This window comes from Oryctolagus cuniculus, chromosome 11 (genome assembly GCF_051225735.1).
Source record: "Oryctolagus cuniculus isolate XC-2025 breed Fujian yellow rabbit chromosome 11, ASM5122573v1, whole genome shotgun sequence".
NCBI lineage: Eukaryota > Metazoa > Chordata > Mammalia > Lagomorpha > Leporidae > Oryctolagus > Oryctolagus cuniculus.
This window is the reverse complement of record NC_142877.1, coordinates 118,865,178-118,876,468: the sequence shown is the minus strand read 5'-3', so window position 1 is coordinate 118,876,468 and position 11,291 is coordinate 118,865,178. Positions and strand designations below refer to the sequence as shown.

The window sequence follows — 11,291 nt, the reverse complement described above, 5'->3', positions numbered from 1 at the left end:
CCTCCATCCAGAAGGAGCTGGGCTGCCCATTCTAAAGCTGTCACCAACAGGAGCCTGTTAGCTTCCTGCCCTGCTGGGAGGGACTTGGGGCGAGGTCAGCCCAGCCAGGTCGCACCGCCGTCCAGTGCCTGGAGGTGCTGTCGCTGGGTGTCCCTGTCCTGTTCTCCCTGGCCGTGGGCTTGCTGTGGACTGGCGGGCTCCTGCAGGCAGTGCGTCCTCCGTCACGCCTTACCTGGGAAATCTCCGTGCCCCGTACCACGGGACGGCACAGGACCGGTTGACTTCAGTGACCTGACCCTGCTGGTTGGAGACGCCCGCCCAGCTCCACTCTCCTGTCAACATCTCCACAGGGACACCTCTGCTCGTTTGGTTCTTTTCTTAGGATGAACCCGGGGACGCAGATTTGCTGTGAACTGAGCGTTCTGTGCCCTGAAATCTGGCATTCCTGTGTTGAAGCCTGATCCTGAGTGTGATGGCGTCAGTGGTGGGGGCCATGGGGGTGATCAGGCCATGAAGCTGGAAGAAACAGCACCTTTATATGTATATTATATATATTATAAAATATTTATTCATGGGGCCAGTGCTATGGTGCAGAGGGCAAAACCATCACTTGCGTCGCCGGCATCCCATATGGGTGCCAGTTCCAGTCCTGGCAGCTCCACTTCCGATCCAGCTCTCTGCTATGGCCTGGGAAAGCAGCAGAAGATGGCCAAGTCCTTGGGCCCCTGCACCCGTGTGGGAGATCCAGAAGAAGCTCCTGGCTCCTGGCTTCAGATTGGTGCAGCTCCGGCCGTTGTGGCCATTTGGGGAGTGGACCAGTGAGTGGAACATTTTATTACGCTCTCCCAGGCCCCGAGAGGTCTCGTCCAGTAGATTCTCTGCTTCGGACACCGCAGCCACGGGGGTGTGGCCAGCACTGCCCCCACTGCCTGCTCCTGGCGGGCGGGGTCTCAGCGCCGGCGGGCAGTCTTGCTAGCTCTTCTGTCCACTAGCTCACCCCCACCCGGCACATTAGCAGAGCGCTGGCTGCAGCAGGGGCACAATGCACCCGTGTGGGATGCGGGCGTCGCAGGCGGTGGCTTAACCGCCTGCACTGCAGGGCCCGCGCCCTGTGGCTTTCTGCTGCAGCAGGCTGAGTGGACCCCACGATCCCACCTGGATTCCTCATGACCAGGTGTGCGGGGTGCGTGCGTCCAGGGCTCCTTGGAAGAGGCCAGCGGGAGCACTGGTGCTGTGGTTTAGCAGGTAAAGCCACCTGCGGCATCCCAAGGAAGCCAGTTCGAGTCCCAGCTGCTCCACTTCCAATCCAGCTTCCTGCTAATGCGCCTGGGAGGGCAGCGGAAGATGTGGGTCCAAGTGCTTGGGCCCTGCACCCACGTGGGAGACCCCGAGGGAGCCCCTGGCTTCGGGTCGGCACAGCTCCGGCCGTTGTGGCCATCCGGGGAGTGAACCAGTGGATGGACGATCTCTCTCTAACTCTGCCTGTCGAATGGAATAATACATTCTAACAAGGGGGGAGGGGCAGGGAGCCGGGGCAGGCAGCGGAGTTAGACTCCCTGGTCCCTGGTTCTGCCGCTCAACCTCGGCGCCGTGGTGCAGTCCCCGTGACTCCTCCATGTCCGCTTCATGTGAGCCCTTCAACAAGCTACTGAGCGGGCAACGTCCAGGGCTTTGGTCAACGCCAAGGACTCCCTGGGTTGTTGTCTATGGGCTTCTTAGGGGCCAGGCCCGGAGTCTGGTCTGCAGGGCACCCAAGACAGCCGTCATCTTGCTTGGGAGGATCACGCGAGAAAGAACGCAGAGCCAGGCACGAAGCATAAATATCAGAGTTCCGGGTTCGGCTGTGGGGACCGAGGCGGCCGGTGGGGTCACTCCAGGCCCCAGCACCTGCTGGGCGGAACCAGCAGCTGCGGAACCTTTCTTCCAGCTCCCAAGAGCCCCGGGGGGAAATGCGCCACGGACCGCGCCGCGCCGCGCAGCCGCAGTCGGGCCTCGGTCACCACGGTAACGCGCGTGGGCTCCGGGCTTCGCCATGAGCGTCCGAGTCGCGCGGGCCGCGTGGGCCCGGGGCTGGGGTGCCGGGTGGCGCCGCGGCGCCACGAGCGTCGCGGGGCCCCCGTCCGGCGCCGTGGACGTGGCGGAGCTGCTGCGGGACGCGACAGCGGCGGAGGAGCCCCGGGCCGCGGCGGCGCGGCGGGAGCCGGGCCGGTGCTCCGTGCTGCTCTTCCCCGGCCAGGGCAGCCAGCTGGTGGGCATGGGCCGCGGGCTGCTCGGCTTCCCGCGCGTCCGCGAGCTCTACGACGCCGCCAGCCGCGTGCTGGGCTACGACCTGCTGGCGCTGAGCCTGCACGGGCCGCAGGAGGACCTGGACCGCACCGTGCACTGCCAGCCCGCCATCTTCGTGGCCTCGCTGGCCGCCGTGGAGAAACTCCATCACCTGCAGCCGGAGGTGAGGCCCGCGGCGGGGGGCGGGGGCGCTGCGGCCAGGCGGAAGCCGGGAGCTCCCTCCGGGTCTGCCACGCGGGTGCGGGGGCCCAAGGACTGCTTCCACTGCCTTCCTAGACCATAGCCGAGCGCTGGATGGGAAGTGGATTAGCCGGGACTCGAACCGGTGCCCATGTGGGAGGCGGGCACTGCGGGCGGCGGCTTTACCCAAAGACAGGATTGGTGTTCGTGTGTAACATTAAAGGTAGAGTTACTCTGGTCCCTGTCGCCCTGGTAGCCGCCTTGCAGAGAGCGCGCGGTTATATTGTAGAGGCGGGAGGAGGGGGAATGGAGGAGTCCCTGGAGGGCGCTGGGCGATGGTGACGTCGATTCAGGGCAGGGCCAGCTGTGTGCTGAGCTCCGTGGGCGCTGTCAGCACCTGGGGTGGGCCCGGCCCCCGGCCCCCGGCCCCCGGCCCCCGGCCCCCGGCCCCCGGCCCCTGGCCCCTGGCCCCTCCCTCATCCAGAGACGAAAGACGAAGTCTGGACCCCCCCCCCCCCAAGCTAAGCAGCGCAGTGCCTGTGCCTCCGGGAGCCTGGCCCTTGACTTCCTGCCTTCACCTCCACTCTGGCTGCCTGAGGGGCTGCTGCAGGCAGGACCGGGGAGCCCCAGGCTGGACTCGTCCAGCAGACAGCGTTGCCCGGCCTTCCCTCCCCTTGCCGGGGAGGTTGCTCCTCTGATGGTGACGGTGGTGGTCAGGGCCGCCCTGTGGGCTCAGGTACCGGGAGGCGGGCTTGAGAGGGGCGTGGCCGCGGGAGCCCAGCGCTGGCCTCAGGCTCTGTCTGTCACGCAGGTGATCGAGAACTGCGTGGCGGCCGCTGGATTCAGTGTGGGAGAATTTGCAGCGCTGGTGTTTGCTGGAGCCATGGACTTCTCTGAAGGTGTGCAGGCTGGGCTCGGTTTTGTGCAGCGGTGTGGTCTTGCGGGCTCGCTGGGGACTGGACTCGGGCGGTGGACGGCGGAGACACTGGGGGACGCTTAGGGGCTCCTGCTTCGTTAAGCTCACGCAGTCGCGTGCTGGTCAGTCTGCTTGGCTTGCACACCACCAGTGCTGCCCCCTGGGAGGGACCGCAACGTTCCACTGAGCGAGAGCCCAGTTCACTTCAGTTAAGCGTTTTTCCCTAAAGTAAAACAGGCGAGGAACGGCACAGACTGACTCCCTCTGATTCGTTTTCATTTATTTGAAAAGCAGACGAGAGAGAGAGGGAAAGGCAAATAAAGGTCTTCCACCCGCTGGCTCATTTTCCAGATGCCTGCGGCAAGAAGGGCTGGGCCAGGCTGAGGCCAGGAGCCGGGACCTCAGTCAGGCTCCCCTGGGTGGGGACCCAGGGACTCAGGCACTTGACCTGCACCTGCGATCCCAGGGTGCGCGCGTCGGGAGCTGCAGTCGGAACAGAACTGGGGCTTGGACCCAGCCACTCCTCTGAGCAGTGTCCCAAGGAGGGTATTTATTTATTTATTTATTTTATTTATTTGAAAGAGTTAGAGAGAGAGAGGGAGGGAGGGAGGGAGGGAGGTCGGTCGGTCGGTCGGTCGGTCTTCCATCCTCTGGCTCACTCCCCAGATGCCCCAGTGGTCAGAGCTGAGCTGACCAAAGCCAGGAGGAGCGTATAATTCTGATCTGGGCACGCGTGGCCTAAAAGTCAGGTCGGGGCCGGCACTGCGGCATAGCAGGCTAAGCCTCCGACTGCCATGCCAGCACCCAGCTTGGTCACTGGTTCGAGTCCTGGCTGCTCCACTCCCGATCCAGCTCTCTGCTATGACCTGGGGAAGCAGTGGAAGATGGCCCAGGTGCTTGGGGCCCTGCACCCACGTGGGAGATCTGGAAGAAGCTCCTGGCTTTGGATCTGTCCAGCTCCGGCTGTTGCAGCCATTTGGCGAGTGAACCAGCAGGTGGAAGACCCTTCTCTGGGCGGGCAGGGAGACACGCTGACCAAGGTGACCCTGAGAGTTAACCCAGGGTTTGATGGGAAACCCAGCAAGTCGAAGGAGCAAACCCCGCACGCTCTCTTCACTCACTCAGCGCTCAACCTGTCATTTGTCCTGGACTTAGCCCTGTGCCCAGGAACCTCCGAGCAGCTGGCCCGCTGAGAGCCTGTGGGAGGAGAGAGCAGTGGAGTGGAGGGAGCGCAGTCCTCAGTCACCAGGGAAAGCTGAACCCAGTCGCCAGTGTGCGCTCCGGGCCCGCGCGAGCCGGGAGCCTGGAACTCCACCGGGTCTCCCTGAGTAGGGCAGGGGCCTGAGGACTTGGGCCACCTCCCACTGCCTGCCCAGGCGTATTAGCACAGACCTGGACTGCAACTGGAGCAGCATGCAGGTGTCGGGTAATCCCCTGTGCCACAGGCTGCCCCTGCGTGTGTAGTTCGTGTATATGTGATTTGTAGAATTATGGCACTTTTAACTTTTAAGATTTATTTATGTACTTGAAAGGCGGAGTTACAGAGGGCACAGCACCACACGCAGCACCTGCTCTTTGGTGAGGGCAGTGCCCCTCTGCGCCATGCTGTGCCCCTGAGGCCGCCCTCCCTGCCCGCCGTGCGCATCCTGATGGCCGCCCGTGCTCCTCTCTGGACAGGTCTGTACGCAGTGAAGATCCGCGCGGAGGCCATGCAGGAGGCTTCCGAAGCTGTCCCCAGTGGGATGCTGTCGGTGCTCGGTCAGCGCCAGTCCAAGTTCCCGCTCGCCTGTGCGGACGCCCGGGAGCACTGCAGGTCTCTGGGCATAGAGGAGCCCGTGTGCGAGGTGTCCAACTACCTCTTCCCTGACTGCAGGGTGGTCGCAGGACACCTGGAGGTGGGTGTGAGGCCCCAGGGTTGCAGCGGTCACTGCTGGGCGTGGCCTGCAGGCAGTGCTTGCAGGCCAGGGGGTGCATGGTGGACCAGGCTCTGCAGAGGGCGGCCCCTCCACGATGCACAGATGGGTCCGTGAACAGGCCGCCCAGCCCCCGTCAGGCTGAGCCAGGCGCCTTCAGTCTTCCCCGCGTCTGCTCTGGGCTTCTCTGGGCCTCTCCCCTGACTGCGTCCTCAGAGAGCAGAGCTGGTTTGTTGTTTTTGCTTTTTGTGTTTTTTTTTTTTAGATGTATTTATTTATTTGAAAGGCAGAGTGAGACATCTGTGTGCGCTGGTTCATTTCCTAGCTGGCTGCAACGGCCAGGCTGGGCCAGGAACTCTGCGTTTCCCCCACACGGGAGGCAGGGCCCAGCTCCCAGGACTCTGCATTTCCCCCACACGGGAGGCAGGGCCCAGCTCCCAGGACTCTGCATTTCCCCCACACGGGAGGCAGGGCCCAGCACCCAGGACTCTGCATTTCCCCCACACGGGAGGCAGGGCCCAGCACCCAGGACTCTGCATTTCCCCCACACGGGAGGCAGGGCCCAGCACCCAGGACTCTGCATTTCCCCACACGGGAGGCAGGGCCCAGCACCCAGGACTCTGCATTTCCCCACACGGGAGGCAGGGCCCAGCACCCAGGACTCTGCATTTCCCCCACACGGGAGGCAGGGCCCAGCTCCCAGGACTCTGCGTTTCCCCCACACGGGAGGCAGGGCCCAGCACCCAGGACTCTGCGTTTCCCCACACGGGAGGCAGGGCCCCGCACCCAGGACTCTGCATTTCCCCACACGGGAGGCAGGGCCCAGCTCCCAGGACTCTGCATTTCCCCCACACGGGAGGCAGGGCCCAGCACCCAGGACTCTGCATTTCCCCCGCACGGGAGGCAGGGCCCAGCACCCAGGACTCTGCATTTCCCCCGCACGGGAGGCAGGGCCCCGCACCCAGGACTCTGCATTTCCCCCACACGGGAGGCAGGGCCCAGCTCCCAGGACTTTGCATTTCCCCCACACGGGAGGCAGGGCCCCGCACCCAGGACTCTGCATTTCCCCCACACGGGAGGCAGGGCCCAGCTCCCAGGACTCTGCATTTCCCCACACGGGAGGCAGGGCCCCGCACCCAGGACTCTGCATTCCCCCACACGGGAGGCAGGGCCCAGCACCCAGGACTCTGCATTTCCCCCACACGGGAGGCAGGGCCCATTACTGGGGGATGGGTCAGAGTGGCGCAGCTGGGGGCCGGCGTCATGGCGTAGCAGGTTAAGCCTCTGCCTGCAATGCCAGTGCCGATTCAAGACCTGGCTGCTCCACTTCCAATTCAGCTCCCTGCTAATGCTCCTGGGAAAGTGGTGGAGGATGGCCCGAGTGCTGGGGCCCCTGGCTCTTGGCTTCGGCCTGGCGCAGCTCCGGCCGTTGCAGCCATTTGGGGCGTGAACCAGTGGATGGAAGACGTCTCTCTCTTCTCCTTTTTCTGTAACTCTGACTCTCAAATATTTTTTAAGTGGAGCAGCTGGGATGTTAACAACTACCTGGCACTCCCGCTGGAGGTTGGACAGAAGTGGGGCTCCCTGCCCCCGTGCCACCCTGAGGAGCTGTCTGCTGTGGGATTGCTCTGCCCCACGTTTCCCGGGTGTCTGGTTTTGTACCTGAGGGATTTCCTTTGCTCCGCCCCGTCCACTTGCTGCTTCTGAGCCATCAGGCAGGCAGCTGCTGCCGCCAAGCCCGGGGGTCACAGAGCCGGGGTACCAGGTTCAGAGGGCAGGCCTGAGGCAGGGCGGGGCTGGGCAGGGCAGCTTCCTGAGAAGAGGCGGGGCTGGTGGAGGGGCAGCAGGAAGCTGAGCCCTCGTGGGGGCGGGGCCAGGTGGAGTGCCCTGGGCGGAGGCGGCCCTCAGCAGATGAGAGGCGGGGGCTGGTGGAGGGGCAGCAGGAAGCCGAAGCAGCGTCCGTCGTGCTGCCAGTGTGACCGTCGTGCTGCCAGTGTGACCGTTTGAAGCCCTCCCTCAGTCTCCCGGGAGCGGCCCTTACTGCGTGCGTCCCTGCCTCTGATCAGGCTGTGGAAGGGGCCAGGACGTGGCTTGCAGAGCTGGCCCTGGCGTGGCCGGTGCTGGGCTGTGACCTGAGGACACTGCTGTCTGCCATCTTGAAGATCTCTGCAGATGAGGTGGTTTGCAGGTGTCGGGCCTGTGGGCAGGAGCTGTTTCCTTTAGAGAACCAGACGGGCGAGGCAGCACTGGGCCCGCGTGCCGAGCCGGGCTTCAGACGGGCGAGGCAGCACTGGGCCCGCGTGCACTGGGCCCGCGTGCTGAGCCGGGCTTCAGACGGGCGAGGCAGCACTGGGCTCACGTGCACTGGGCCCGCGTGCTGAGCCGGGCTTCAGACGGGCGAGGCAGCACTGGGCCCGTGTGCACTGGGCCCGCGTGCTGAGCCGGGCTTCAGACGAGCGAGGCAGCACTGGGCCCGCGTGCACTGGGCCCGCGTGCTGAGCCGGGCTTCAGACGGGCGAGGCAGCACTGGGCCCGCGTGCACTGGCCCCGCGTGCTGAGCCGGGCTTCAGACGGGCGAGGCAGCACTGGGCTCGCGTGCACTGGGCCCCGCGTGCCGAGCCGGGCTTCAGACGGGCGAGGCAGCACTGGGCTCACGTGCACTGGGCCCGCGTGCTGAGCCGGGCTCGCATTTCCCTTCTGAATTTTTGCCTTCAGAATTACAGAGTAGCAGCAGGAGGAGTGGCAGGACTGTCCTGGGGGCCAGTGCTGCCCTCACCCGCCCCCTCGCACCCTTCCCGGCAGCCTTGTGGGTGGGGTACGGAGCTGGTCCTAGCGGTGAGGAAGAGGCGTGAAGGCACAGGCCCTGGGACTCGCTGTGGTCCCCACCAGGCTGGGGCCAGGAGGACTCCAGGAACATTCTGGAACACTGATGTGCACCTCGTGGTCACGGGTGGGGTTACACTGGGGGTGGCTGCGTGGAGAGGGCGCGTCGTGCCCCAGAGGTGCCCTTGGCACGGCGGCCTGGGTGTGCTCGCCAGAGCCGTGCGCTCACGCCTCTCTGCCCCACAGGCGCTGCACTTCCTGCAGAGGAACGCCGCTCGGTACCACTTCCGGCGCACCAAGATGCTGCCGGTCAGCGGCGGCTTCCACACGCGCCTCATGGAGCCAGCACTGGAGCCGCTGGCGCAGGCGTTGAAGACAGTCGATATTAAGAAGCCGCTGGTGTCCGTGCACTCCAATGTCACTGGGCACAGGTACGCGCACCCCGGGCACATCCGGAAGCTGCTGCTGCAGCAGGTGGTCTCCCCGGTGAAGTGGGAGCAGACGATGCACGCCATATACGAGCGGAAGAAGGGCACCGAGTTCCCCAGGACGTTCGAAGTAGGCCCTGGGCAGCAGCTGGGGGCCATCCTGAAGAGCTGTAACCTGCAGGCCTGGAAGTCCTACAGCTCTGTGGACGTGCTGCGGGCCAGCGAGGACCCCGGCCCAGACCCCGTGGAGACCCTGCGGTGACCGCCAGAGCCTCTGGTGGGCTGTGCCAGCCTCCTCACTGGCCTCTTGTGGTGGAGGCGTTTGGAGAGTGATGGTGTGCCAGGTGCTTTGGATGCCACGCCATGAGGCACACACACGAGTGGGCTTGCACACTCCGTCGCTCTCCCCCTTGCAGAAGTGTTTGTCTGCCAGGGCGGCGGCCATGCTGCTTGTGGGGGAGCCCAGACTCAAGGCTGGCCAGCGGCCGAGGGGCTCCTCCATGCCTGCGGCCCACCAGTCCCTGGGCCCCGAGTCCAGGCGGCCTTACGGCCCCTCGGCTGCACGCGACAGCCGGGAGAGCAAGTCCCAGAGTGTGTGGTGGTGGAGAGCAGTGGCCCTGGGCCCGGCCCCAGGCGGGGACGCTGCAAGTCAGTGCCGTGCGGTCGGGCGCTGAGCCCAGATCCGGTGCAGGCCCGGGAGAGCTCGCCCTGCTCGCACCATGGACCGCGGGGAGGGGCGAGTGTGCAGTGTCCAGTGAGAGGAAACCTTGTTGTGAACAAGATCTCCGAGGTTGTCTGCAGATGTCTGTCGTGTAGATGTGTCGCATCCTGCAGTCTCAGGGTGCCGCTGGCCGTCGGGCAGACCCTTGTGGGGAGTGGGGCGGGGGGCCTGCGTGCCGTGTCCCGACCCCTCACCACTGGTTGCCGGCAGTACCCCCAGGTGCCCCGCGCTCCCCCCCCCCCCCCAGCCTGGCGAGAACTGCCGGTCTTGTGCAGTTTTCACCATGACCTGAGTCAGAACTCACTGCCCCGGGAGCTTCATTTTTTTAAAGATTCATTTGAAAAGTAAGGCTGCAGCGCCAGGAGGGAGACCTTTCGTCTGCTGGTTTACTCCCCAGATGCTGCGCTCGCTGGGCCTGGGCCGGGCTGTGGGCGGAGTCGACAGGGGCCCAAGCATTTGTGCACCTGTTGCTGCTCTCCTAGGTGCACTAGCAGGGAGCTAAATTGGAAGTGGAGCGACCGGGTCTCGAACCAGCGCCTATATGGGACCCTGGCATTGCAGGAGGTGGCTTATCCCCTTGCAAGAGTTACAGAGAAGGAGAGGTAGAGAGAGATCTTCCATCTGCTGGTTCACTCTCTAAATGGCTACAACTGCCTGGGTTGGGCCAGGCTGAAGCCAAGGGCTTCTGGGTCTCCCACGTGGATGCAGGAGCCCAAGGACTCCAGCCATCTGCTGCTTTCCCAGGCACATTAGTAGGGAGCGGGATCGGAAGTGGAGCGGTCAGGACTCGAACCGGTGTCCACATGGGAGGCTTAACCTACACACAGCACCGGCCCTTGCTTCATTGCGTGCAAAAGCTCGTGGGAGGCACGAGTTCCCGCAGCCCTGGCCTGGTCCTCTGGCAGCGCTCCGCTCGGGTGAGAGCCTGGGCTGCCAGCTGAGGACAGAACCCCAGAGCGGAGCTGTGGCGGTGTGGGGGCGGGCCTGAGAGGCGGCGGCGGCCTGGGACGGGCTCAGCGCATCCTCGGACTTCCCGGGCCACAGGCGGGGAGCACACAGCGAGAGGCCTGCTCCCGGTGCGGGTCGGCCACAGGTGGGGAGGGCAGGGGCTATCAGCCACCACGGGAGCCTTGCCTGTGCTCTGTGGGCTCTGAGCGTGGGTAGAGGCCGGCACAGCACAGAGGTCACCACAGTGGGCCCTGAGGAGAAATCCTGGTGACATTTTAGGTCCCAGGCCACTGGCCCTGTGCTGCCACATCCGTGGGCCCCACGCCTGGAGAACCCTGCCTGTTCTTGGTCTCCAGAGGTCCCGCACGGCCAGGAACTTGGAGGTGACTGGGTCTTGGTCACAGCGTGCGGAAGGAGCATGGGTCTCTGATCCGGCACAGCACATGTGCTGGGCCCCTCCTGCCCCCACCCCCCTGCCGTGGGCTGTCGCTGTTCTGCCCCAGGGTATGGTCAGCGTCCACCCCGCCTGGGTCGGCCACGTGGCTGCCGTGGTGGCACGCTTTAGCAGTCAGGCCCCTGGGTGACCAGTGCCGTCTCCACCCCGTTCTTGGGAGGGACCGGCCTCTCGTCCTCTCTGCAGAGGTTGGGGAGCAACTGGTGACGCAGAGGTGACCGTGGGCTTCCCCTAACGAGGCCACGTGCAGAGGCAACTCGGCACCGGCGCCTGGCCCGGGTCACCTCCGTCAGCCCCTTACGCCCCCGGGCCGTTTCCACTTGCAGTCTGGAGCCGTGTGTGTCACCACCACGGGAGGCTTGTCCTGCCACGCGGACAGCAGTGGACTAGCGAGAGATCACGGGTGCCGGATCCTGCAGCTGGCCCTGGCCACAGGCCACTCAGAGATGCGCGTCCACCTGCCTCCCACCCTAGGGCCTTCGCACAAGCCGTTCCTGGTGCAAGGTGCTGACGGCCCACAGGAGACAACCCCTAACCGTGGATTCGGCACCAGGGCAGGAAGGGGCGGGGTTGCCAACCGTCATGTGGATTCCCCAGATGGCATCCGCAGGCCCCAGCTGCC

General features: G+C 65.0%; 1 protein-coding gene across 4 annotated transcripts; it reads left to right on the top strand.

The window, feature by feature from the left end:
* Positions 1-1,966: 1,966 nt before the first annotated feature.
* Positions 1,967-9,348, top strand: MCAT (malonyl-CoA-acyl carrier protein transacylase). 4 transcript variants are annotated; one of them, XM_002723646.6, is made up of 4 exons: positions 1,969-2,449; positions 3,278-3,365; positions 5,060-5,277; positions 8,365-9,348. In XM_002723646.6, the coding sequence occupies exons 1-4, from the start codon at positions 2,033-2,035 to the stop codon at positions 8,806-8,808; spliced, it is 1,167 nt and encodes a 388-aa protein (XP_002723692.2). In that variant the 5' UTR covers positions 1,969-2,032; the 3' UTR covers positions 8,809-9,348. The 4 variants fall into 4 exon arrangements, with proteins under 4 accessions (XP_069909110.2, XP_089163811.1, XP_008250500.2 ...); XM_070053009.2 differs by lacking the exons at positions 5,060-5,277; positions 8,365-9,348 and adding an exon at positions 3,734-4,186 and having other exon boundaries at positions 1,967-2,449; XM_008252278.5 differs by lacking the exon at positions 5,060-5,277 and having other exon boundaries at positions 1,968-2,449.
* Positions 9,349-11,291: the final 1,943 nt, after the last annotated feature.